This window comes from Dryobates pubescens, chromosome 24 (genome assembly GCF_014839835.1).
Source record: "Dryobates pubescens isolate bDryPub1 chromosome 24, bDryPub1.pri, whole genome shotgun sequence".
NCBI classification, from domain to species: Eukaryota; Metazoa; Chordata; class Aves; order Piciformes; family Picidae; genus Dryobates; species Dryobates pubescens.
The window spans coordinates 2,215,389-2,243,229 of NC_071635.1; the positions used below are offsets into that span (position 1 = coordinate 2,215,389).

Below are 27,841 nucleotides of genomic sequence, written 5' to 3' on the forward strand. Positions count from 1 at the left end.
TCCCTTGCACTCTCTCCCGCAGATCCCTGTCCCTCCTGAACTGGGGAACTGTCACATCTCCCCAGGAGCTCACATCCTCAGTGGCTGCTCCTCCTCTTCCTGAAGGTGCCCTTTCAACCCAGCTGGCCTGGCTGGTGAGAGGTGGCACATCTGCAGCCCACTGGGGTGTTTCTCCAGTAGCACAGGAAGCACTGAATTTGTTTAGCTCTGGTTTGATTGCTGTGCTTCACTCCCCCCCAGTCCTGGCCTGGCTTTCCTGTCCCCCCATGCTTTCTAAACTATAATTGAATTTGTGCTGCTCACAGATGCAGAGAGTGATTCAGGTTGGAAGAGACCTTGAAGCTCATCCAGTCCCAACTCCTGCCATGGGCAGGGACACCTCCCACCAGCCCAGGCTGCTCAGGGCCTCACCCAGCCTGGCCCTTCAACATGCTTAGGTCAAGCTGGGAGCTACTTCATGGATTTCTACCAATCTTCCAAGAGCTGCTCTAAGCCCTCTGGAGATTCTCTGCTGCTCTCCAGCCTGGCTCCTTCATGGCTGGTTTGTTTCTGACAGCTCAGAAATGGCACTCAACCTCCAAGAAACTGCTGCTGCTTCCATGTCTGGGTAACTGCAGCTGCAGTCAGCTGCAGCTTGCTGGTCTTTGGCAGTAGAGGAGAACCATTCAGTGAACACAGCTCAGTCAAGAGCTAAAGCTTCTCTTTGGGATGAGAGTCTTAATATTCCTTCCCTTGGCTTGATGCACATCAGGTTCAGCCATGGAAAGAGACACAAAAAACTCCTGAGGAAGGGCTGGAAAGATTTGAAGAGTGTTTGGAGTTCCCTTGAGGCTTTTTATCTGTGACCTCCAGTTCATAAAGCTGTGGCTGACCAACTGGAGTCCCCTACACTGGAGAGCTGCAAGCCTCAGCCTGGCAGGCTGCTGGGCCAGCTCATTTCAAGAGGACTGTTGGCTAGAAAGGATGGTCCCTGGGGTGCCTTCCCAGCTGGCATTCTGTCAGCAGGTGCCCTGGCTAACCTCAGAAGGGAGCTAGTGGTCTCTGCTAGAGGCAGAAGAGAAGCACATGGAAAATGATGACTCTGGGAGCCTCTGGGATTGTTCCCAACCTGAAATGCTTTCAGAGCTGTAAACACTGCTGGGTGCCTGCTGGGGCTGCAGGGCTTGTGGCAAATGCCTGGGATTTCACACAGAGTGCCCCTCCTGCAGCTGACACAGCCAGTGCTCCTGCACTGCTGCTGGCCTTTGCTCCTCAGCAGTGCTGACACCCTTCCTTTGCCCTCTTTGTCATTTAGTTTTGGTGCAAACTCACAGTTTTCCCATTCTGGCCTAAAAACCCTGCAGAGCTGATCAATATTTCCTCTTCCATGGCCATCTCCATAGAAACAGATTCTGGGTGGCTGCTGGAGTTGTTCTCTGATTCTGTGCTGCTTTGTCTGCTCTGGCCTCTGGATTTCCTCTTGTTGGGTTGATCCCTGGGAAGAGGAGTTCAGCACTTTGAGAGACCTAGGAAATGTGCCAGCAGTTAAGGAGAAAAAGAGAGTGATCCTAGGAGACAGAGTGACCCTAGGAGACAGAGTGACCCTAGGAGGGATCAATCCTTTTCTCTCAGGTGGCTCTGGGCCCTGCTCTAGTGTGAGGTGTCCCTGCCCATGGCAGGGGGGGTGGAACTGGCTGATCCTTGAGGTCCCTTCCAACCCTGACAGTTCTATGATTCCTTCCTCCATCTCTGAGTAAGCAACTTGTGAAGGTAAAGTCCTCACAGCCTTGGTAAATCATGGAATGGTTTGGCTTGGAAGGGACCTCAGAGATCATCCACTCCAACCCCCTTCAAAGAGCAGGGACACCTCTCAGCTAGACTCAGCTGCTCAAGGGCCTCATCCAACCTGGCCTTGAACACCCCCAGGGAGGAGGCAGCCACAGCCTCCCTGGGCAGCCTGCTCCAGAGTCTCACCACCCTCCTACTGAACAGCTTCTTCCTCAGCTCCAGTCTAACCCTGCTCTCCCTCAGCTTCAAACCATTCCCCCTTGTCCTGTCTCCAGACACCCTCATGAGAAGTCCCTCTGCAGCCTTCCTGCAGGATCCCTTCAGCTATTGGCAGGCAGCTCTAAGGTTCCCCTGGAGCCTTCTCTTCTCCAGGCTGCACAGCCCCAGCTCCCTCAGCCTGTGCTCACAGCAGAGCTGCTCCAGCCCTTGGATCATCCTCGTGGCCTCCTCTGGCCTCTCTCCAGCAGCTCTGTGTCCTTCTCCTGCTGGGGACAGCAGAACTGGAGGCAGGATTGGAGGTGAGGTCTGAGCAGAGCAGAGCAAAGGGTCAGAATCCCCTCTGCTGCCCTGCTGCCCACACTGCTCTGGCTGCAGCCCAGCACACAGCTGCCTGAGGGCTGCCTGAGGGCACTGCTGGCTCCTGGGGAGCTGCTCAGCAACCAACACCCCCAAGGCTCTTTCTTCAGGGCTGCTCTGCACCCACTCTGCACCCAGCCTGGATTTGTGCCTGGGGCTGGCCAGACCCAATGTATTTCAGATGTTCTTCAGCTGTTCTTCTTTACCTGTGTTTGTAACAATACAAATCAGGAAGCCTGAGCTTCCCAAGGGAAAGGCAGGGACTAAACACAGTGAGAAACAGAGGAAATGTTGCTTGGTTGGGTTGGGGTTGGGTTTTGTGGGGTTTTTTTTGGCTTGTGTTGTTTGTTTGGGGTTGTTCTCTCTGCAGTGCTTGCAGACTCTGCTTTCCAAAAGAGATTTGGTGCACTTCATTCCAGAGGCTTCAGGAAGAGCTGGTTTCAAAAGGCAGGGTCCTGAGCACAGCCCAAGGATCAGCAGCTCTTCACCTGAGACCACAAAATGTGCTTACTCCTAGCAACAACCCAGGTGGTCCCTGTGGCTCTCTGCAGATGGAGCCATCAGAGGAAAGCAAGAGGTAGGTGTGGGGCTTTGCAGAGCCTCAACAGCTGGGTTGTGCTGGGCTTTGGGGGCTTTGTTTTCCAGCTTGAATGAAACCCAAGAATCCTCCTCAAGTCATGTAAAGAAATATTAACAAACTCTTTGCACAGGAAGCTTTTGGTGTTGTCCTTTGGATCAATCAGCTGTGGCCACACTCTCCAGGCCATTCCTCTACAGTGCCCTCCAACCCCTGCTGGCAGGCCTTGACATTTGCTCAAATGCCTCTTTTTCTGCCCCCAGGAGTGGGGCAATGCTGCCAGGCTAGCACAATCACCAGCTGCCTGCAGGGCTCAGAAGCAGCTCATGGAACAGGCTGAATCCAGAGTTGCCCTTAGCTGGATCCATGGGCTTACAAGTGAACCTTAGGGTTCTGACTCTTCACCACCATGAGAGCTGGAAACAGAGTAGGATTTGTCTTACTTGGCTTCAGTGGTCTTCAGCTGCAGGCAGACTACAACACACCTCAATACAGGCACAGAGAACCTCACTTGGAGCATTGCATCCAGCCTGGGGGACCCCAATGCAAGAAGGAGGAATGTGCTGCCCATGGAGGTGGTGGAGTCCCCATCTCTGGAGGTGTTCCAGAGGGGACTGGATGTGGCACTTGGTGCCATGGTTTAGTTGTCAGGAGGTGTTGGGTGACAGGTTGGACTTGATGATCTCTGAGGTCTCTTCCAACCTGGTTGATTCTAAGGACATGGACCTGTTGGAGCTGCTCTGGAGGAAGCCATAAAGATGATCTGAGGGCTGGAGGGCAGGCTGAGTGTGTTGGGGTTGTTCAGCTTGGAGAAGAAAAGGTTCTGGGAGAGCTCAGAGCAGCATTCCAATCAGAAAGGTGGGAACAAACCTGCTGTGACAGGACAAAGGATGATGGCTTTAAATGGGAAGAATTTAGATTTGGATTAGATATTAGGGAGAAATTCTGTACAGTGAGGGGTGGGAGACACTGGAACAGGTGGAACACTTGGAGGTGTTCAAGGCCAGGCTGGATGAGGCCTTGAGCAACCTGGGCTAGTGGGAGGTGTCCCTGCCCACAGCAGGGGTTTGGAACTGGATGCTCTTTCAGGTCCCTTCCAACCCACCTCCATCCCTGGAGGTGTTCAAGAAACCTGGGCCCATGGTTTGATGGCCACGGTGGGGCTGGGTTGATGGTTGGCCTCCATGATCTTAGAGGGCTTTGCCAACCCAAACAAGTCTATGATTCCATCATCAGTCTGGCTGTAACATTCAGTGCAGAATGATGGCATGTGCTGCCCAGGGAGGTGGTGGAGTCCCCATCCCTGGAGGTGCTCAAGAGGGGATTGGATGTGGCACTTGGTGCCATGGTTCAGTGATGGGGTCTGTGGTGACAGGTTGGACTTGATGATCTTGGAGGTCTCTCCCAACCATGGTGATTGTGTGATGTGACACTACAGAACTGCTGTGTGGAGAGGGTGGAATGCAGATGAGGCTTCCCAGGGAATTGCTGTGGGGTTATGAGGTTGGAGCAGATGACCCTGGGGGTCCCTTCCAACCTGGCATTCTATGATTGTGTTTCAAAGGAGGATCAGACCACTTGGTTTGACTCTTGGTTATCAAGCAGCCACTCTATCTGCTTGCACCTCTGAAAGGAAAATCAAGTGTTCCCTTCCTCCTGGCAGTGTCTAACTGGCCTTTCAGCTGGGCAAGGCCAGGTTTGAATGAGAGCCATCAGAGACTCCTGCCAGCTGGGCACTGCTATTGCCTAAGCAGCTGTTTGACATCTCAGTGAGGTTATCAGGTCCTCAGTGAAGGACTCTGAAATACATCCAGCACTGGCCCAGTTCTGGTGATGCTGCAGCCAGGGCTAAGCTGGCCTGCCTTCAGTGGCTTATATAAAACTGTGCTGCTGAGCAGTGCACTGCCTGTGCCCACAGAGCTGCCAGCTGAGAAGAGAGGAGGGGAGATGCTGGATCAATCCTCAAGCAACAGCCAAACTTTTGCTTGAGCAAACTCACAGATTCAGCCCAGCCAGGTCACAACTGAGGGTCACAATTAACCTTTGCAAGCTTTTGCACAAGGCTCTTCAGAGAGCAGGGAGACAGCTGCACAGGGAGAGCCCCACTGAAGGCAGCAATGCATGCAGGGTGCATGAAGCCCCAGCAGAGACACAGGTCAGCAGGAATGGCACAGAAACAGTTGGTTGTACACCAGTGGGATGTGCTCTTCATGCAGTAACTTGGGTTAGGCTTTGGGAGGTAGGGGTTTAGTTAAGTGCCATGAAAGCCATGGTTTAGTAGTCAGGAAGTGTTGGGTGACAGGTTGGACTTGATGATCTCTGAGGTCTTTTCCAACCTTAGTGATTCCCTGGAGCTTTCCAGGACTCCAAGAAGTTGTTCCACACCAAATCACAAAAATGTTTGTAGTCTGGTTAGTGGAAGAATAGAACATTAGAGCTTCCTTCTAAACATGAGCAGGAGCTTCTTTAATGTAAGGGTGATAGACACTGGCACAGGCTGCCCAGGGAGGCTGGAGGTGCTCCTGGAGGTGTTCAAGGCCAGGCTGGATGAGGCCTCGAGCAAGCTGGGCTGGTGAGAGGTGTCCCTGCCCATGGCAGGGGTTGGAACTGGATGATCTCTAAGGTGCCTTCCAACCCAAATCATTCTAGGACCCCATGAAGAGCACAGGCTGGGAGGAGCTGTGGTGCAAATGCAGAAGGCACAAGGATGGGCAGCAAAACCAGGTCTGTCTCAGAGATAATCCTAAGCCCCATGTTCAGCCTGATCCCTTCCTAGCAGAGAGCCCTGGCAGAGAAAGCCACCATGTGTCCTCAGGTGAGCAGCTACCAGCATCCCTTCAGAACCATCCCAGAGTGCCAGGTGGGAAGGGTCCCCAAGGCTCATCTGGTCCAACCTTCCCAGGTCACAGCTGAGTTGAAATGAGCTGGCCCAGCAGCCTCTCAAGCTGAGGCTGAAAACTGGCTGGTGTAGGGCACCCCACTTTGGTTAAGACTGCAGCAGCCTCTCCCCAGTGCTCAGGCAGGAGGAGCATGCCACCTGCTGTTACCAAACCTCTGCTGCACGGAGAGGCTGTGCAGCTCAGTGTGGAGACCAAAACTCATGCTGTGGGCAGAGCTTTGCCTTTTCCCAGCCTCACAAGCTCAGACAGCAGACATCCACAGGTCCATGTGCACCTTGCCTTACTGCAGCCCTCCTTCCAGCACTGTCTGGGGGTACTTCCTGGTGCAGAATGAGATCCCCTTCATGAATGAGCAAAAAAGGGAGTGCCAGGGGGCAAAAGGGAAATTAAGCTCACTTTCCCTGAAATGCCTATGGGAAAGGGACCTGACTGCAAAACACAAACCTGGTCAAGGCTGCACCTGGCTCCTAGACCCATAGGATGGTTTAGGTTGGAGGGGGCCTTGAAGATTATCTAGTTCCAATGCCCTCCTGCTGGTGTTCAAGTCACTGGCACTGTAAAGGTCACAGAAGGGGAGAAAAACTCCCTGCTTGGACTGCTGGAAATAAATGACAGAAAGAATCACTTTAGATTCACTGCTGAATGGGGGGAAAAGACTTTTAGGGCATAGCTGTTAAAGGATTAAATCACAGGATCATAGACTAGCTCAGAAATCATCTATTCCAACCCCCCTGCTATGGGCAGGGACACCTCTCAGCTAGACTCAGCTGCTCAAGGGCCTCATCCAACCTGGCCTTGAACACCCCCAGGGAGGAGGCAGCCACAGCCTCCCTGGGCAGCCTCCTCCAGAGTCTCACCACCCTCATACTGAAGAGCTTCTTCCTCAGCTCCAGTCTAACCCTGCTCTCCCTCAGCTTCAAACCATTCCCCCTTGTCCTGTCTCCAGACACCCTCATGAGAAGTCCCTCTGCAGCCTTCCTGCAGGATCCCTTCAGCTATTGGCAGGCAGCTCTAAGGTTCCCCTGGAGTCTTCTCAACCCCAGCTCCCTCAGCCTGTCCTCACAGCAGAGCTGCTCCAGCCCTTGGATCATCTTTGTGGCCTCCTCTGGCCTCCCTCCAGCAGCTCTGTGTCCTTCTCCTGCTGGGGACAGCAGAACTGGAGGCAGGATTGGAGGTGAGGTCTGAGCAGAGCCAAGGGTCAGAATCCCCTCTGCTGCCCTGCTGCCCACACTGCTCTGGCTGCAGCCTAAGCCTAAGTGCTTTAGTAAAAGCCTGAAAGGACTTTTAGGGCATAGATGCTCAAGAATGGGATGGTTTAGTAACAATTCGTTTCCAGAATGTTGGGGAAAGTAGGAATTTGCCCTTTTGTGGTTGGTGGCCCTCGGTGCTGCCCGGTTTCAGCTGGATGGCCAGCTTTGAGCTCCATCTGCTGTGTCAAAATCAAATAGCAGCAAGAGCCGTTCTCCCTGCGGCTTGTTTTGCTCCTTTGAGCTGCATCCTGACCTCCCCCGAGAAGAGATCAGGAACCAGCAAGATCCTGCTGTTGCCAAAGGGCCTCAGAGCTCCCTCCTGAGATACCACAGGGATTTCCTGCACTGCCTTCGCTGAGAAGCAAGCTCCCCACAGAGATTCTCCCTGCTGTTCTTGCCCAGAAACCACCTTCCCTGGGAGCAGAAACGTTTTTCTGGGTACACTTCACCTGAAGATAGAAGCCAAGAACTTGAAGCTTGTTGCTCTGTGGAACCTCTGCTGCTGCTCAGCAAGCTGCCTGCATGAAGCTGTCCCAGCAGCTCAGCACAGAGGGGAGCAACCTTCAAGGACTGATTTCAGAACTCATCAATTGTTTGCTTACCAAGTGGTTACTATAGGAATTATCCCTGTGGGGGAGCAGGACTCCAGCAAGGCAGCAGGAGGAAGAAATGCTTACCCTCCTCTCTGATCCTTCTGTAGCCCCCAGGGGATCCCACCCTGAATGGCAGTACCAAAGCCCAACAGCTTTGGCAGGTAAACTGTGAGGCTCAAGTACAGCTGGCTTTGGCTTCAGAGGGCTCACTCACAGGGCTGGCTTTCTTCTCTTTGTTTTCCAACTCGCCCTGGGTTTATTTTATCTTTAGTTTCTACAGCACTTGAAAAGGATCAGGAGGAAACCATGGCCACTAAACCACATCCCCAGGCACCATGGCCACACGTTTCTTGCACACCTCCAGGGATGAGGACTCCACCACCTCCCGTGGCAGCTTCTTCCAATCCCTGACCACTCCTGCAGCAAAGACATTTTTTTTCCTCCTCTCCAACCTGAGCCTCCCCTGGCACCATTCCAGGCCACTGCCCCTCCTTCTATCACCTGAGACTAGGGAAAAGAAACCAAGCCCCAGCTCACTGCAGCCTCCTCTCAGGGAGCTGCAGAGAGCAATGAGGTCTCCCTTCAGCCTCCTCTTCTCCAGACTAAACCATTCCCATTTCCCTCAGCTGCTCCTCACCAGACCTTTCACCACAGGATCATAAAATTGCCAGGGCTGGAAGGGAGCTCAAGGCTCAGCCAGTCCCAACCCCCTGCCATGGGCAGGGACACCTCACACTGCAGCAGGCTGCTCACAGCCACCTCCAGCCTGGCTGCAAACACCTCCAGGCAGGAGGCTTCCACCACCTCCCTGGGCAGCCTGTGCCAGGCTCTCACCACTCAGCTTCTTTGCCTTTCTCAGGACAATGCTGGAACAGAATTCACAGCTCAAAGGGATAATGAAGGACTTCATTTTTGTTTCAAGATTTGCTGCAGCTTTATGCTAGCAACAAAGGCAGAGGTCAGAAGTTAATACAAAAACTGTACTGTTTTAAGGTATTCTCTCCCTGAGGAGGGCCCAGGCTGACTTCTTTTACTCTGTAATCCATTACCTGAGAGCCCTGTGAACAGGAAATACACCTTTGGGTCGTGCACCCCCAAGGAAACTGGGACACAGGAAACATTACCTTAATGCTTTACTCTCTGATCATGAGCCTGTCCTGATGATTCTCATAGCAGGGACAAGAGTAGGGTTTTTAGGGGGGTGTTTCTAAGCATACAGCAGTGTGATGCACCCAGGAGAAGTTTCACACCTTCCCCAGGTGTCCTGTCCTTCAAACCATCACAAGACTTGTAGGTGATTCCTGTGAGCAGCTTTTTAGCCATGAGAAAAGCAAACAACTCCAACAGCAAGCTGCTCAAAAGACCCAAAGTGCCTTTACAGCAAGCTGCTCTAAAGACCCAAAGTGCCTTTACAGCAAGCTGCTCAAAAGACCCAAAGTGCCTTTACTGCTGAAGGGTGGTAGAGAGAGCAGGTAAAAACTGTCCAAAGACCCATGGAGGGAAACACCTTGCTTTACCCTGCAAGATTAGAAGGAGCAACTCTTTGATCAGAACAGAGGTCACCATCATAAAAGAAACAGAACAAATAGGCTCAGCTAGGCCAGGCTGCCTGTGCCAACAATGTGGTGCTTTGTCACTGCTCCAGCTGATTCCGGGCTTGGGAACACAATGAAGGGATGAAAACCACCATGAGGCAAGAAACTGGCCTCAAAAACCCCTCCTCTAAGCCCAGCAGCTGAAATGGAAGCAGTGTGCCAGTGCTGCAGCCCAGGTTTAAAAGGCAGGTGCTTAACCCAGTTGAAGGGAGCACTGCTGCAGCCCTGCTCGGCCCGGAGGAGCCTGGGGCCAGACCAACCCTTCCGTGTGACTTCCCAACCCCACGCTGCACCAGGAAGGGATGGGGAGGGCAACTCCTTGCTAACAGCTCAAAGGGTAAAATCCAGTCCTGCAGCCGCCCTTCCTGAGTCCAGGGGGGTTGGATTCGGTGCACTTGGACAAGCTGCTCCTCTGCCAGGCTGCTCCTACAGCCAAAGAAATCTGAGACAGGTTTTGTTTAAGGGAGTCACTCACCTCCTGCAGCAAATCAGCAAGCCCAGCTCACTTTTCCAGGCTTATCACTTGGAAAAGTGACATCCCTGGAGGTGTTCCAGAGGGGACTGGATGTGGCTCTTGGTGCCATGGTTTAGTAGTCAGGAGGTGTTGGGTGAGAGGTTGGACTTGATGATCCTTGAGGTCTTTTCCAACCTTATTGATTCTGTGATTCACACACAGCCCCCTTGAGCCTCAGGTGGCCAGGCTGAGGTTACCTGTATGATTCTGGGACTGAAAGAGCTCTGGAACACTGGCACAGGCTGCCCAGGGGAGGGGGTTGAATCCCCATCCCTGGAGGGGTTTCCAAGAGGCAGAGATGTGGTGCTGAGGGACATGGTTTAGCACCAGCTTTGCTAGAGTTAGAGAATGGTTGGACCTGATGATCTTGAAGGCCTTTTATCAACCCAAATGATTCTATGAAATGATTCCATACCCACTCAAACATCCCTTTTCTGCCTGTTGTGACTACAACTATTAGCACTTAACTTGTGCTTGCATCTTGACACAAATCAGCCAAAAATCACTGCCACAGGAGGACAAAAGCATTGTTCTCACTCATCTGCTGTCCCACATCTCATGCTGGGGTGTTTGAGATCTCTGTGCAGTCAAAGCACAAAGTGGCAGGTAGCTGGCTGGAAAATTCAGTTTATTCCTCCTGGATCACATCAAAACTGCCATCTGGAGGTATCTTGTAAAGGTGGTGTTCAGTTTTGACCTGAGGATCAGAGGTTAAGAGCTACAATTACAGCTGCCTGTAGCTTTCTAGTGGTGCAGTTACCACTAATGCAGGAACAGCTAAAGGCACTTAACAAGAGGTAGGTTCTGTACACAGTGTGGAGAGTTGCTGGCAAATGGTGCAGATTTGCTTTGATGATGAGCATCAGTTCCCTGAGAATATTCTTTGTCCCTCACTTCTTTCCAAGAAGGACATTGAGGGGCTGGAGTGTATCCAGAGCAGGGCAACCAAGCTGGTGAAGGAAGGATATTAAGGGGCTGGAGTGTGTCCAGAGCAGGGCAACCAAGCTGGTGAAGGGTCTGGAGGTCTGGTGAGGAGCAGCTGAAGCACCTGGGGTGGTTTAGTCTGGAGAAGAGGAGGCTGAGAGGAGTCCTCAGTGCAAATATGGATTCTGTGCTTTCACCATGCTGGCCACAACCACCCCAAGCAGCGCTGCAGGCTGGGGACAGAGCAGCTGGAGAGCAGCCAGGCAGGAAGGGACCTGGGGGTGCTGGTTGATAGTAGGCTGAACATGAGACAGCAGTGTGCCCAGGTGGCCAAGGTCAATGGCATCCTGGCCTGCATCACGAACAGTGTGGCCAGCAGGAGCAGAGAGGTCATTCTGCCCTGTGCTCAGCACTGCTTAGGCCACACCTTGAGTCCTGTGTCCAGTTCTGGGCTCCTCAGGTTAGGAAAGATGTTGAGGTGCTGGAAGGTGTCCAGAGAAGGGCAACAAAGCTGGGGAGGGGTCTGGGGCACAGCCCTGGGAGGAGAGGCTGAGGGAGCTGGGGTTGCTTAGCCTGGAGAAGAGGAGGCTCAGGGGAGACCTTCTTGCTCTCTCCAGCTCCCTGCAGGGAGGTTGTAGCCAGGTGGGGGTTGGTCTCTTCTCCCAGGCACCCAGCACCAGAACAAGAGGACATAGCCTCAAGCTGTGCCAGGGGAGGTTTAGGCTGGATGTTAGGAAGAAGTTCTTCCCAGCAAGAGAGATTGGCCCTGGGGATGTGCTGCCCAGGGAGGCGGTGGAGTCCCCATCCCTGGAGATCTTCCAGACAAGCCTGGCTGCGGCACTCGGTGCCACGGTCCGGTTGGTGGGACGGGGCTGGGGGGTCGGCTGGCCTGGACGATCCTGGAGGCCTCCTCCACCCTGCTTGATTCCACGATTCCCCGGCTCCCTCGAGGGGCCAGGGCGGCAGGCGGCGGCCCGGCGCGGCCGAGGCGGGAAGCGGCCCCGGGGGCGCCGCCGCGGCGGCTGATGACGTCTGGGCAGTTCCGGCGCGGCGAGCGGGGCACGCAGGGAAGGGGCCGCCGCCGGGAGGGCGCCGCGACGGAGCGGGCGCGGGGAGGGGCGGGCGCGAGAGCGAGCGAGCGGCGCGGGGCCGAGCGCAGGCGAGGCCGGGCGGCGGCAGCGGGCGAGAGCGTGGGGGGCGGGCGGCGGTTGCTGGCGGCGGGAGCGGCGCCCGCCGTTGAGCGCCGCTGCTGCTGCCGCTGAAGGCGGCGGCAACGACAAGTATCGCGAGAGGTGGCGCGGCGCCGGCGCTAGAGGTGACCGAGACAGCGGCGGCCCCGGGTACCTCCTCCCCTTTCCTCGCCGGGAGCCGGTGCTTAGCGAGGCGGATCGGCGGCCATGGAGAAGGCGGCCGGCGCGGCGGCGGTAGTGGCGGTGGCCGAGGGAGGCGGTGACGGCGGCGACGCCGGCAGCGCCACGGCGGGGCCCGGTCCCCCCGAGGGGCAGAACGGCGGCGCCGGCAGCTCGTCGCCGCCGTCGTGCCCTCCCGGGGCGGCGGCGGCGGCGGGGCCGCGGGGGCTAGTGCGGGTGTGCGACCTCCTACTGAAGAAGAAGGCACCGGCCAAGGCGAAGCGGAACGGGCGGGCGGGCCGGCCGGCCAGCAGCAGCGAGAGCGGCGGCGGCGGCAGCGAGAGCAGCAACAACGGCAGCGAGGAAGAGGAGGAGGAAGAGGAGGATGAGGAGGAAGAGGAAGAAGAAGAGGTCTCTGAGGTACTGAGGAGACAGGCTCCGGCGGGGAGGCTGCGGGGGCCGTAGGGGGGCGATGCCCGAGGAGGGAAGGCCCCGGCGGCGGGGAGGCCCCGGGGGTTGCCCTACTGATCCGGTTTCATAATTGCTGCCTGCTCCCGCCTCCCGCGGGGCCCTGCCGCAGAGGCAGGAAGGGGGCAGCACCGCGCCGGCCGGGGCCGGCCTCGTGGCGGGGCGGGACCGGGCCGGGGGGCCGGGGCTCGGGGCGCGGCGGGGGGCCGCGGCCTAACTGGGCCTTCCCGGCGGTGCCCCCCGCACCTCCCGCCCCGGCAAAGGCTGCGGGAGCGGCCATCGGCGCTCTGCCGCCCGCCGCCGTGGCGGGGAGAGGGGGCGCATCTGGAGGGTTACAGGTGGATACCGGCGTGGTCCGGTGGGAGCGGCGCGGAGGGGAGCCGGGGGTCGCCCCGCGGGCTCCCTGGGCAGCTCAGCCGGCAGCGGCCTCCCGCCGGTCGCGGGCAGGTGTGGGGTTTGCGGGGCGCTGTGGAAGGGGAGGGCCCAAGGAAACGCCGCGGGTGCCCCTCGGCACCGTGTTTCGTGTCCCCGCGTGGAATTCGGATTGGAACCGGGAGCGGGGGAGCGTTAGGGTGGGAGTACTGCCGGTGCGCCGTGGAGATAGGCCCGAGCCCCGGGTGTGTTGCTAGAGAGCTCCCACTCGTGGGAACCGGCTGGTCTTGAGGAGCAGCCGGAGGTGCAGCTGGAGCGGTGGCTGCCCTAGAGCCTGGGGTACTCCGCTCTCATCCCCACCAGCAGCTTCCCCCTGTGATGCTGGAAGAAGCACAAGGAAGCATTTTTCACCTGCTCTGGTGCTAATGTGAGGTTCCTCAGGTAGGTGTTGCTGGGGAGAAAGGAAGAAAAAACCCCAAGCTGGACTTGAAGCCCCTTTCTTGTTTGCACACAGAGCCCCACGGAGTCGCTTTGCTGAGTGGTTTTCATTCTCGAAGCGAAGCTGAAGGTTCCCTTAGGCTATTTTATACTTGCTTTTTTTCCCAAGCAAACCCCACTTCAAGTTGGTGAGCTGCTCTCTAACTCGATTTCTAAGCAGCCTGGCTTTTAAGTGGTGTATCTGCTTTTGGGTTCAAAATTAACATGTGCAGGAAGAAAGGGGAGGAAGAGCCTGATGCATCTAAGGAAGGGCTGGGCTGAGATGGTGATAGGTTTTTCCACGGTTAAGGAGCACTCTGCTTCTAAAGAAGGTGATAAAAGAAGCGTTTGGTCCAGCTTCTGTGAGATAAATTGCACACAATGTGCCTCAATTAACAAGCAATTATGCCTGGTGGCTTGTTCCTGTTGTGCTTGGCTGTAGGAAAGGGAGTAATGTGTGGGTAGAAGGTTCTGGGGTGTAAAACCTGCAGGCTAGGCAGCCCTGATGGTTCGTGAGGAGCTCCCTTAGTCTTGAACAGAGTCCACGGAGCGTTGCTGTGTGACAAAAGGGGGAAGGCCCTTTAATGACTTCGCAGGTGTATTGATTCAGCCCTGAGATGAGTTGTGTGTGGTGGCAACTTTGAGCAGAAATTGTGTAAAGTCAGATTTATTGGCCAAATGGCAGGCAGATTGATTTGGTTTTTGTGGTCTGTAGCCATGCTTCCATATGGCTCCTGCCTGAGAGCTTGCAGATGGTAAGAGGGCACCCAGTGTGGTGGGAAAGGCAGAGGCAGCCAGGGTTTGTGTGTAGGCTTAGGTGAGGTGAGCCTTGGCTCCCATGCTGTGCCTTGCATAGCCATAGCTACCTATTGAATAGGCTTTGAGGGAGAAGAAAGAAAACCCCAAATGATTATTAAATTGCCATGAGTTACCAGCAGAAAACTTCACTACTGCTTTTTGTTGTTGGACAGAATGCTGTGTGCTGTATACATCAACAGCTGGGAATGCAGTTTGGCATCTGGAAGCTTCCCTGACAAGTTTTGTCTTATTTATGAAGGCTTTCCCAGCCTAGGTGGTCTGAGATTAAATATTAAGCAGGGGGTGAGTGATAAATGAGTTAATAACGCTGTGGTGGTGAGGTTCAGGGGTGGCATACATTTTGTCATGCTTCAGCTGCATCCAGAGCAATTCTTGGTTATTCAGGGTGCCTGCAAGCTAAAGCTGGCCTAGCCTTTCTGCCCCTGGCTTCAGGATGAAATTCTGTAGAGCAGGCACAGTTGAAATCACAGATTTGTAAGCCTGTGACCATGAGGATGGCTGAGCAGTGCAGCAGAGGATTTAACTTCAGAGTGGTTCCCAGCAGCTCCCGAGGAGCAAATGAGTTTGAAGTGTTCTCAGCAGAAGGGAGCTTTCCTTGTCTGAAAGCAGCCTGGTGTTAAACTTTGCCTTTTAGAAGGCTTAAAAAACAACCCCAAACCCACCCCAGCCATTTGTTTCTACTGGTGGGGGGGGGGTTTATTTGGAGGTTAACTTTATTTTTAGGTCAGGCTTGAGCTGTGCAGAGCTGCTGTGGCTTTCAGCAGTTGGATTGAGGCCTTCTGAGCAGGGCCAGTCTGGGAGGCACATCAAATGAGGAAACACGAAGCAATTGGAAGAGTGTGGGTTTGCTGTAAATGCAAACCCTTGTGGAAATACTGCCTGAGACACTGTTCCCTCCTCACTGCCCTCTCCATTTTCTCTGTAAACTCCAGGCAGTTTGTCTCAGGCTATTTTTTGCCCTTCCCATGCTTAGTGCATTAAGACTTCTCTAATCTCTGAAACGAAGCACTTCTAGATTTGACTGCTAAGGAGGCAGGAGTACAGCAGTCCAAGGAGCTATAATGGGAAACCTGGCAGATACTAAATCACCAAACCCCCAGGAGTGGAAGGGCATTGTGTGGCTCAGTTGCTGCTGAGCCGATGGAATGGAATGGAATAAAAAGTGGTAATCAGATGTTTCCATCTCAGCCTGTTTCTAAACCCCCTTAGAAAGCACATACACTGGCTGGAGCTTTGGGAGAAGTTTAAATTGAGACTTCATACCAACATCTTGGTGAGCACCTACCACAAAGCCCCTGGCAACCTGCAAGGCTGCTGTTTGAAGTGGCAGCAAATTGTTGCTTGCCAAACCCCCAGGATTCCAGGTAATGTGCCCCAGTTTTGTCTGCAAATGGCAGATTGCCTCCTCCCTAACCAAAACCTGGCAGTTCTCTTCAGCACACAGGAAGGGGAATCTTAAGGTACCAGACAAATGACAGTGAAGTTGCCTGGGGAGTGGAGGGGGGTGTCAGCTCACACGCTGGAATTCTGGCCTGAGTTCACAGCAGAGCTGTGGAGGTTTCATAGGGTTGGTCTCTGAAGCTGTCTGAGGAGCTGTGTAGGGCTGTAGGGCCACTTTAATCAGGTGTTGGCTTGCAGGGAGTGTGAATTCAGGCAGAAATGGGGGGCAGAGGCACACATGGAAGATCTGCTGGGTTGACAGGTTGGATATTGGAGTGTGAGATGAAGGTGCACCTCAGATCTCAATCGGCATTGTGTCAGGAGTGTTGCTGAAGGCAGCCAAATTCCTGTGACACAGGATCACAGAATGCTAGGGGCTGGAAGGGACCTTGAAAGCTCATCCAGTCCAACCCCCTGCCAGAGCAGGGTCACCCAGAGCAGATCACACAGGACCACATCCAGGCAGGGCTTCAAAGTCTCCAGAGAAGGAGACTCCACAACCCCCCATGGCAGCCTGCTGCAGTGCTCTGTCACCCTCACAGTGAAATAATTCTTCCTCCTGTTTCCATGGAGCTTTCTATGCCTCAACTTCCACCACTGCCCCCTGTGCTGTCATTGGGTATCACCCAGCAGAGCCTGGCTCCAGCCTCTTGGCACTCCCCCTGCACATCTTTGTAAGCATGAAAGAGGTCACCCCTCAGTCACTGCACCCCTCATGGGAAGGTGCTTTTGCTTCTGAGGGGGGCTTTGTACACCCCCTAGTTAGCATGGTTTATTGATAGGCAAGATGTGGAACTAACATGAAGAAAACCACTCTGACTTGTGCTTCAGGTCAAGTCAGAGGTCTCTTGTCTGAACTAGTTAAAAGATGTTCAGGACATGAGCCAAAATACAAAGAAGGTAAGAGGTTAGATGAATGAAGGCTGCCATATCAGGGGAATCTTAGGAATATTGTTTGCTCTTATTTTGTTTTTGGTGAAAATGTGATTTAACAGCTCTGATCAGACCCAGATGTGTGCAGGTGTCTTGAAAATGTTCCTGTGTGAGCACTTGCAGCCCAGAGAGCCAAGCAGAGCCTGGGCTGCAGCAAGAGAAGTGTGGCCAGCAGGGCCAGGGAGGGGATTCTGCCCCTCTGCTCCACTCTGCTGAGACCACAGCTGGAGCTCTGGGTCCAGTTCTGGAGCCTCTGTGCCAGGAAGGATCTGGAGGGGCTGGAAGGTGTCCAGAGAAGGGCCACAAGGATGAGCAGAGGGCTGGAGCTGCTCTGCTGTGAGCACAGACTGAGAGAGTTGGGGTTGTGCAGGCTGGAGAGGAGAAGGCTCCCAGGAGACATAATTGTGGCCTTCCAGGATCTGCAGGGGGCTGCAAGAAAGCTGGGGAGGGACTTCTGAGGGTGTCAGGGAGTGATAGGACTGGGGGGGATGGAGCAACACTAGAAATGGGTAGATTCAGATTGGCTGTGAAGAAGAAGTTGTTCCCCATGAGGGTGGTGAGAGCCTGGCACAGGCTGCCCAGGGAGGTGGTAGAAGCCTCCTGCCTGGAGGTGTTTGCAGCCAGGCTGGAGGTGGCTGTGAGCAACCTGCTGTGGTGTGAGGTGTCCCTGCCCATGGTAGTGGGGTTGGAGCTGGCTGAGCCTTGAGGTCCCTTCCAGCCCTGACAATTCTGTGATTCTATGATCTTGTGAGGCATTTGGCATCAGGGAATAGTGAAACAGTGCAAAAAATGAGCAAGGAGCAAGCTGCTAGTGAAAAATCTGATGTCCAGAGTTCATTAGAACTTCTTAGTCAATGCTTTTAATTGTTTAGTAAAACTCTTTACAAGCCTGCTTCAGCTCTCAGAGCTTCCAGGATGTTTGCTGCTGGCAGTGAAGCTGATAATTGTTTTCTCCTAATACCATCTCCATTTGAAGAGTTTGTATGTGGAGTTTTCTCCCTGAGCAGCAAGTCCTGTGATGAGCAGGTGTAGATCAGGTTGGGATTTGTCTGTGTTCCTCTTCTTTCTTTTTCCACTTCTGCCTGGTGTGGCTCCTGGGTTCCCTTAACTTCCTTCCCATCACTCTCAGCAGCGTGAGCTGTACCTGAAAGCACTCTGCCATGCCAGGGATGTTTTTAAGTTGTTTTGGCTGTTCCTTCCAGCATTCTTGGGTTTATTTGGCCTCACAGCTGCTGTAAATAAAAGGCCCTTTTTGTTTTTTCAGCTGCCATCAGATTAGCAATGGAGCTGAAGTAGTAGGAAGAGGTAAATAAAAGGCCAGAACCCCACCAGGCCTCTTGATGCAGCAGCAGCCACTCTTAACTTCTTGAGCTTCAGATACAAGGTGTTAAGCTGAAAACTTGGGTGTGCTGGTGTGATTGCAAGTGTCACAGGCACGTGGTTGTAATGCTTGAATTGCCAAAGGCTTTAACAGCTTAGGTGTTAAAGCAGGAGTTTATTTTATAGCTGCTTTTGAGTTTTTAAATCCCAACCACCTTAATTAGAATCCTGGAGTGAGACCTTTGGATTCTGCAGGGCTGCTGAGGAGCCAGGTCGATACATCCTGTGTACCACCGCTGCTGTCATCCCCTTGTCTCCAGAGATGGGCCTGAAGTGCAGCTTGTTGCTGTGTGACCTCCTGATGCACAGCTCAGGCTCACATTCTGCCCTGCTCACGCTGGAGTTCTTTTCTCTGTGTCTGCTTGGGTGGTTTTTCACCTGTGCCATTTTCACAGGATCCCAGAGTGATGCCAGGTTGGAAGGGACCCCAAGCACCATCTGCTCCAACCTTTCTAGGGAACAGTCTGGTTGCAGAGAGCTGGCCCAGCACCCTGTCAGGCTGAGGCTTCAAACTGGCCAATGCAAAAGCCCAAACTTGTGCAAGGCCTGAGCTGATTTTGGCCTTTCCCTCATCAGTACAGTTACTGCAACCTTCCTGGAGTCGAAGTGATGTGGCTGTGAACACAAAGGAGGCCCAGCAGGGTCTGTGCAGACTTCCCTTCCATCTCTAGAAAGAACCTTCTCATGGCACTTCAGAAATGCCAGTTCTCACCTGTGTGTTGTGGACACTCAACACCAAAGCTGCTCTTAGAGAAGAGGTCTGAGCTGGGCTGGTGCTGCAGGCCAGTGTTGGGCTCTGTCTGGTGAGGGATAGGGCGAGTATGATGTGATAAACCTAGAGCTGGCATCTATGGAGGTGGGCTGGAGGTGTGACAGGGTGTTCCCCCCGAATCCCTGAAATGACAGGGCTGGCAGAGCTGTTGGGAGGTGAATGCACAATGGTGAGGCCTGCTGTAGCTGCCCCTAGGAAGCTTTAGCCAAAACCATCCTTTCATGATAGCTTCCTAGCCTAGGTTCCAGCAAAATCACTCTGGAGAGCTGGGATAACCACTTGGCTGGCTGCACTGTTCCCTGCCAAGCACCCTTCAGTCATCACTGCCATCACCAGGAGTGGCATGGTTCCACTTACCTAAGGGAATTACCTTACTGGAGTTCATATGCTAGGAGATCCAGTGTCCTGGTAACTACCTGAGGTAGTAAGCAAAGATCCTAGTGGGGTCTTCATAGAGTCACAGAATGGGTTGGGTTAGAAGGGACCTTGGAGATCATTTAGATCCAACCCTGTGCCACGGGCAGGGACACCTCTCACTATCCCAGGTTGCTCAAGGCCTCTTCATGTGCCTGGCAAAGGATGCAGAGCTGAGAAACAGTACAGTTTTCCCCCCTATATCTTCAAGATGGTTTTAGCCTGCTCTGTGGAACTGGTGACTCTGGGTTTTCAAAGAAGTCCCCTGTGCCAAATGAGCCCTGCAGAAGGTGGAGTTAGGTGCTGGTGGCACTGCATGAACTTGTTTACTTCCTCAGATATTTCTCCAGGAAATGTCTTTATAAACATCACTGGTGTGCAGGCTGGAGCCAAGCACCCCCTATCTGAAGCTGGTAATTTAGTTCTTTAAAGGGAATGATTTTTCTCTGGAAGAGGTTTAGCTGAGAGAATTTCTCTATCTGTCAGCTTTGAAGGCAAATGGGGTTGTGGCTGCTTGGTTATTTTCCCCCTCTCTCTCTCTCTGTTTTAAAAACAAAACTATTTGTTGTTTATTCAGGATATAGCTGCTTTGGAAATTGAATTTAGGCACTGCAAAACAATAACAAAAAAGGGAAAGAATCATTGTTGCAGTTCCAAGATGAGTGAGGAGGCTTTGTTCCTCAGGTTACAGAACTCAGCCCTCTTAACTCCGCGTTAAAAAAGAAAACTCCACAAATTAGTGATGAGATTTTTAGGCCACTTGAGGCAGAAGCTGTGGCTGCCTTGGCAGACATTCTGCTTGCTATTGGTTTTTGCCTTTCTGAAGTGATGATGTGCTCACTGAGGTTCCTTCCAACCTAAGCCATTCAAGTGCCTCATCCAGGCTCCTCCTAAACACCTCCAGGGATGGTGACTCCACCACCTCCCTGGGCAGCACATCCCAATGGCCAATCTCTCTTGCTGGGAAGAACTTCTTCCTAGCATCCAGCCTAAACCTCCCCTGGCACAGCTTGAGACTGTGTCCTCTTGTTCTGGTGCTGCTTGCCTGGCAGAAGAGACCAACCCCCACCTGGCTACAACCTCCCTTCAGGGAGTTGGAGAGAGCAAGAAGGTCTCCCTTGAGCCTCCTACAGGCTAAGCAACCCCAGCTCCCTCAGCCCTGTGAGGGCTGTGCTCCAGACCCTTCCCCAGCTTTGTTGCCCTTCTCTGGACACCTTCCAGCAACTCAACATCTTTCCTAACCTGAGGAAGAAATTCTTTCCAGTGAGGGTGGGGAGACACTGGCACAGGTTGCCCAGGGAGGTTGTGGATGTCCCCTCCCTGGAGGTGTTCAAGGCCAGGTTGGATGAATCCTTGAGCAACCTGTGCTGGTGGGAGGTGTCCCTGCCCATTGCAGGGGGTTGAAACTAGATGGTCTTTAAGGTCCCTTCCAACCCAAACCAATCTATGAATTGATGCCTTGAAAGTGGCCTCCATCCATAGAGCTTCAGTAGCTGTGTGGGACATTTTTGTCATGTCATTAACTTTGGGTGCTTCAAGGAGGACTATTAATTGTGTGGGTGAGGAAGGCCTTTATGCTAGCAGCTGGTTTGGATGTAACACATGTACTTAGGGAAATAAAAAGCCTTCCTTAACCTGTGGTTAGCCTCACACTTCTGTCAGTGTCTTGGTGTCCATGTGTACCTTCTGGTGTCCTCTCTGCAGTCCTTGTGCAGCATCAGCAGGAGCATTTCAAAGAGCAGCTCCAGAATGTGCTTGGCCAAGGAAGGGCAGCACTGCTTCTGTTGCCACCAAGCAGTTAGTGCTTTGTGTTCCTGGTTACTCAGAGGTTATCTCAGTATCCCAGATGTGGGGGGTTTAGCCACATTTACCCTCCTGTCTGCAATCCTAAGCCTGGAACTATCTGAGGAGCTGAAGCCATGTGGAAGCATTACTTAACTCTTGTGTCACCTTATTTTCACATGAGCTTACAGCTCTCTAGCAGGCTGAAAAGCAGCCACCAAGCCAAGCATGCCTGTAATGTATCTCTGTTGATGCTTGCAGCCTTTTCTTTGGCTGAATGTTGTAATTATGATGATTTTGTTTGCCTTACCCACAGCAGTTTTTGACAAATTGAAATTGCTGGTGTTTGATGTGCAGGTGGCTTTCCTCTGCTGGTATTGGAGCTGAATCCTCAAGCCTTGGGAGCAGAGTGGTATATTCTAGGAAATGGGCTGAAATAAACCTTGATTCTATTCATGTAGTTTTGGTTTCCCCCTGCCCCAATGTCTTAGGTCTTTGTGGTGTTAGTCATCAGGAATGGAGAATGTCTCCAAACACACAGCTGTCCAGATGCTAGAAAGCAGAGCTAGGAACAAGTTTGGAGTGTTAAGAAGTACATAGAATCAACCAGCTTGGAAAAGGCCTCAGAGATCATCAAGTCCAACCTATTACTTAATACCTAACACCTCCTGGCAGCTAAACCATGGCTTCAGGTGCCATGTCCAATCCTTTTTTGAACACTCCCTGTTGCTGTTTGGAATGTCACTTTGGGGTTTTGACTTCCATTCTCCTCAACTTCAGCTCAAAGCTGTCAAAAAGGGTCTGAATTCTTGGGCTTAGGTTCCCAACCTGGGGGCTTGGGCTTAGGTTCCCAACCCTCTTCCATCTCAAAACCTTTCACACAATAAACCATCTTCTTTCTGGAGCTAAGGAAGCTGCCTCATGTTTGAGTTCAGGTCCATTTCCTCTTGGCCTAGTGAAAAGGGAATGCTTGTTTCTGAGCCTCTGTGTCTGTCCTTCCTTGCAGGGTCTGTTTTGTGGATTCCAGCCTCAGCAGAGGGCAACATCTGAAACCTCTCTAGGGCAGGGAGTTATTCAGAGATAAGAGGAGGAAGGTTGTTTTTATCCTCCCCATTTTCTCCCCACACATGAGAATAGAGCAGAGCACTTCCTGGGGAGGCTCAGGCCCCTCATTCATCTGTGCCTGGGCAGGTATCTGGTGACTGCACGTTTCCCTCTCCCTGAACTTGACCGTTTCAAAGCTTCAGGTGTTTCTTTTGTTAAGTCTTGTCCCGAAGCGCTTTGCCAGCAGAGCTTTCCTTTCCATGCTGTTCTGCAGGTGTGAATTGTTCTCCTCCCCAGCATGGTGAACAATGCTTTCATGAAGTTGAAGACCTTAAGTGATGATGTGATAGCTTTCTCTTTTTACCCCCCTCAAGTGCTTGGTGCTGCCCAGCCTCTGTGTCAGCGTGGGGATGAACCCCACTGAAGCCGAGAGGGGTGGGCTGGTAGGAAGGTTACACTGAACACAGCACTGCCAGAAAAAAAGCAAGCATTCCCTGCTGCTGCCAGCCACGTGGGAAGTGATCTGGTTGGAGAGCCCTCAGCAGCAGGGAGGGGGTGTTTGCAGTTGATCAGCTCCTCGATCCAGTTGGTCAGGCAGCGGCACAAGAGCTTGTGCTGACGCAGCAAAGAGCCAGGAGCTCGGGCAGGGGGGAGGGCTGAGGCCTGCCTTTTTTGGTGGAACTATTCATTTAAATGCCTGTCAAAGAAACACTTGCATTGTCTGGGAGGACTGGAGGTTAAGAATGGCACAAATTTGGGAGAGTTCTTGTATGAAAGGGCAAAAGAGGCCTCTTGACGTCGCCTTTGGATCTGCTGCTTGAAGGTGGCTGGGCATAGTCCTTGCAAGATGAATCAGGTGGGAATTGCCTTTTGTGTGTGTAGCTTTAAAACTTGAAACCTTCTGGAGATTAAATCAGCACTGACTGCTTTTTGTCTCACAGAATCACAGAAACATTCAGGTTGGAAAAGCCCCTCAGGATCACCAAGTCCAGTCATTAACCCTATCTACAAGGTTCACCCCTAAACCATAGAGGGCTGGAGCTCCTCTCCTATGAGGACAGACTGAGGGAGCTGGGGTTGTGCAGTCTGGAAAAGAGAAGGCTCCCAGGAGACCTAATTGTGGCTTTCCAGGATCTGAAGGGGGCTCCAAGAAAGCTGGGGAGGGACTTCTGAGGTTGTCAGGGAGTGATAGGACTGGGGGGGGGATGGAGCAAAACTAGAAGTGGGGAGATTGAGATTAGCTGTGAGGAAGAAGTTGTTGCCCATGAGGTTTGTGAGAGAGCCTGGCACAGGCTGCCCAGGGAGGTGGTGGAAGCCTCCTGCCTGGAGGTGTTTGCAGCCAGGCTGGATGTGGCTGTGAGCAACCTGCTGTAGTGTGAGGTGTCCCTGCCCATGGTAGGGGGTTGGGACTGGCTGAGCTTTGAGGTCCCTTCCAACCCTGACAATGCCATGATTCTATATCCCCAAGCACGACATCCAAATGACCTTTAAACACCTCTAGGGTTGGCAACTCAGCCACCTCCCTCAATGTTTAATGTCTCTGATGTTTAAGGTTCTTGAAAGCAGCATATTAAGGACAGGGAGGAAAAGAGGACTCAAGGCAGTACTCTCCAAACATTGCCCCATGGAGCATCAGCATCTCCACTTCTGTGTCCCTTGGTGCAGCACAGCAGAGGAGCCATTGTGCACTGGCCAGCAGAGGGTGGTCACAAGGCCCAGGTGTGATCAGCGTGGTGCTGGTGACACAAATAACCAGGGTGGCTCAAAGCAAAAGAGCACTTTCAACCCAGCAGCCTGCTGGCTGGGGGAACATATGCCTTCCCTCCATCTCCCTCCCTAACAGAAGTGAAAGTTGGCATGGCAGCCTGCTGGTATTTTTGTGAGGCAGCAGCTCCATGGAGGAGCTCCTCACTGATAAATATAGTGGCAAACTTGATGTGCTCAGCTTGGAAAAAGGGCTTTTCTGGAGCCTGGGGTTGGGGGGAAGTGTTTATGCTTCTGGGTGAAATAACTTCAAGTGCACTGGGGGCTGGGGACTGCACTGGAGCCAAGATGGGGTTGCAGAAACATTTTAGCCCACATGGAGCAGGGTTCTGCAACAACATTTAAGCTATGGGATGGCATAATGTGATGAGTTGATTTAAAGCCAGGAGCAGGGGAATCTCTTCCTCTGAGCTCTCCCAGACTGGTTGGCCTGTGGTCTGTCTGAAAGGTGGTAACAAGTGGGTGCAAAGGGGCAGAAAGCTGGAGGAGGGGGGGTTTGTTCAGTTGCTTGTTGTTTTGAGTCTGGAACTTGAGGGGTTGTATCAGCTCAGGATGTGTTTTGGGACTTGATATGCCCTCTTCAGCCAAGAGCTGATGAAAAGGCTCTGCCAAGTGCAGGGTTTGTTATGAAAGTTGATATGGATGCTAATTCCTCCTGGGCTTTGGAGCTGTTGTGTGCTGCTCTGCCCCAGCATTGCTTAGTCATGTCAGTGTGTGGCCAGACCTAGGGTAGGTTGTAAATCTCTTTGCCTTCTGTAACTTTATCAGCCTCACTGGTTTGGAAGAAGGTTTGAGACCTTGAGCAACCTGGTCTAGTGGGAGGTGTCCCTGCCCATGGCAGGGGCTTGGAACTGGATGATCTTCAAGGTCCCTCCCAACCTAAACCGTGCTGTGAATGCTGTGAGCTCTGCCATGTGGTCCCCAGTCTGTGTTGGTTGTCTGATGGAACAAGAAGTGAACAATCCTATTAAAAGAACATAGAGAACACAGAAGTCTCTCATTGTTTCTGTTCAGGGTGTGTGTTTTATCTCCTTCAGCCTTTCCTGACAGCTTGCTCTCTCTTAAATTCCAGGCTTGGTGTTTCTGGCAATGAGTGGAGTAGGTTTTCTCCCTGGTGTAGTCTGGGAACTTGCAGATGCCAGCTAAGTGACTCTGATTGAGAGCTTTGTAAAAGCAGCAACCATGAAGTGCATTGTTAGGAGTCCTGCTCGTTTCCATAAGTTAGGACAGGTCTCCACATTTGCTATTAACCATTGCTAGCAGCCTGCTCCAGTGTAGAGCTGCTGGAACAGCTGGCTGCTTCCCAGCTGGGGAGACAGAGGGACATCCTGGGTTAGAGTGTGGCAGGGAAATACTTCCTATCAGTGTTCCCCTAATTGGATTATTGTACATAGAAGAAAATGATGGACAAAGCCACTTAAAGAAGAGGAGCAGACTTTGTTCTGGAAAGCAGCTTGTTCTGGGTGAAAGCTTCCTAACTCTGCAGGGGATGCATTTGCATTTGATCTATTCCAGAACTTCCAGTGGCTTACAGCTGGTACCTGCACAAAGTGCTTAGACTGAAAACACTGCAGAAGTTCCAGGGTGTGTTCACATGAGAACAGAAGTTCATGCAGGTTCAGAAGATCCAGAAGTAAGGAACTGGCCTTCTGCATAGAATCAAAGAGTTGTCAGGGTTGGAAGGGACCTCAAGGCTCAGCCAGTTCCAACCTCCTGCCATGGCCAGGGACACCTCACACTACAGCAGGTTGCTCACAGCCACCTCCAGCCTGGCTGCAAACATCTCCAGGCAGGAGGCTTCCACCACCTCCCTGGGCAACCTGTGCCAGGCTCTCACCACCCACCTGGGGAACAACTTCTTCCTAACATCCAATCTCAATCTACCCACTTCTAGTTTTGCTCCATCCCCCCCAGTCCTATCACTCCTTGACACCCTCAGAAGTCCCTCCCCAGCTTTCTTGGAGTCCCCTTCAGATCCTGGAAGGCCACAATGAGGTCTCCTGGGAGCCTTCTCTTCTCTAGACTGCACAACCCCAACTCTCTCAGTCTGTCCTCACAGCAGAGCAGCTCCAGCCCTCTGCTCCTCCTCGTGGCCCTGCTCTGGACACCTTCCAGCACCTCCAGATCCCTCTTGTAGTAGGGCTTCCAGAACTGGATGCAGTGCTGCAGGTGGGGATGAATGCATGTTGCCTTCAGTCCTTTTTGTGGCTGCTGAGTCTTGCAGTGCTGTTTGTTTGATGTGTTCTGTTGCTGCCTAGCCTGAGCTGCCAACAGTACCTTGTGTTACAGCAGGTAGAGCAGAAAGTGTCTGTGTTTGGGAGCTTGCATACCAGTGTCAGCTAGGTGAAACCCAAGAGCGAGCCTGAAGGAGGCATGTTCCACTTGCCTATCAGAGTGCACAGAGCATATCTTAAAGGAGGATGGTTTTGACCTTGTGCTCAGATTTTCACATACTGCTGTGGAGATAGCCTGGCTGAGTACCTGCCTTGGCATTTGAGAGGTGCTAGTGTGAATGTTGCTGGACTGGACGTGACTCCTACACGTGAGAAATGATGGCTCCTGTGGAGGCTGCTCGCAGCCTGCTCCTGTTGCAGCTTCCCTCTCGCCAGCAGCTCACCTGGAATGAGGGTTTCATTTTGTTTGCAGAAGGATCCTCCCTGTTCCACATTGTTGTCTTTGCTGAACACATTCCCCCTCTTTCCTGGGTTTCCTGACCGTGTTTCTGGGCTGCGCTGCAAGTTCTTGCGCCGAAGGCTCGGGATTTAATGACGCCCAGTGCAAACACCGAGCGCTCAAACAGAGAGCTCAAAGGAAGCTCTTCCTCAGACAAGAGTCTGTGCCAGTAATCATACACCTGATGAAAACCCTTTTGCTGCTGTGTTCATTTGCCTTACTTCTGCAGCATTGTTGGCTGCATCTGAGTTTGCTTGGGGTAGTTCCTCCACAGCCAAATCACAGGGGCTCTTTTGGTGGGAGACACCGGAGAGAGGAGAAGGTGGAACTGCTGGAATGTGTCTTGACAGAATTGGTTTTAATGGTGGTATAGTTCAGTTCATCCTCAGGGCAGTGCTACGATATTTTGTTGCCTCCCTGCTCCATGCTTGCAGAGCTGACATCCAAACCGGGGCTGATGTAAGCACCTGCTGGGGAAGGAGGCTCTTGGCTGCTGAGAAGGGCTTCTCTTACTCCCTGCCAGACTGCTGCTCCCTTGCTAGGCTCTGTTTAGATGTCAGTTTTGTTTAGGCATGGATGAAGCCCTTATTACACAAATATTCTTACACCATACATCTACTTTGTGTTGGAGATTGGTGGTGTGAGAGTAAGAGGCTGCTAATAGAATTGTGGGACAGTAACTTGGAACTTGAGTGCTGCAGTGTCAGAGCTGCCTTTTGACATCCCTTCTCTTTAGAGCTCCTGGAAGAGGTGCTGCAAGCTGAACGTTGCTGCTTTGAGCCTGTGAGTGCTGTTGGTGAAGCCTTCTTTGCTTAGCTTCCCAATGTTTGTCAGTTGTGGAAGCGAGTGCTGGAATGAGAGATCTGCTATGAAATGGTAATGCAATGTGAAAGCTGAAATCCCCCAACTGATCCTGGCAGGAGATAATAGCTGTTTGAAAAGAGGTCTCTGGATATGGAGCTGTCACCTTCCCTGATCCCACCAGAACCTGATAGTTCCTGCAGGCTGCCAAGTCTCCTTTGCTCTAGCGCAGAGCTTCTGCTGAGGGGGAGCAGATCTGAGGAGGGCTGTGAAGGGACTGGGGCAGCTTTATTCCATCAGACAGGTCATAAACATCAGAGCCTGCTGTCAACAGGCAGCCTTCAAACCTTTTTAGTTTTATGCAGCCTTTCCAATCGACATAAAAAGCTGGGGATGTGTTTATCTTGGCACTTTCAAAGGCAGTTATGTGCAGACACCTTTCAAAGATGCTAGTTTCCTTGGAGCTCTGGAAAACCTAGGTCTCAAGAATACCATGTGAAGGCTCCTCAAGGAAAAGAATTTCATCCTACCCAGCTTTGTATGCTGACCAAAATGAGTAAGACTTGAATGAACAGAAAATACTGGATGTGGCAGAAGGGTCTGGAATGCCTTGCTGCTGCCCGAGGCCAAGCGAAGACAGAAAGGAAGGGTTTGTCT

The 27,841-nt window shown here is 52.7% G+C and overlaps 1 protein-coding gene across 2 annotated transcripts in view; it reads left to right on the top strand.

The window, feature by feature from the left end:
- The first annotated feature begins 11,824 nt into the window (after positions 1-11,824).
- Positions 11,825-27,841, top strand: part of ANKRD17 (ankyrin repeat domain 17) — an 85,490-nt gene continuing 69,473 nt past the window's right edge. For both annotated transcript variants that reach the window (XM_054172743.1, XM_054172745.1), the window contains exon 1: positions 11,825-12,465. In XM_054172743.1, coding sequence (XP_054028718.1) covers positions 12,094-12,465 — 372 coding nt within the window. In that variant the 5' untranslated portion in view covers positions 11,825-12,093. The remainder of the gene's footprint in view (positions 12,466-27,841) is intronic.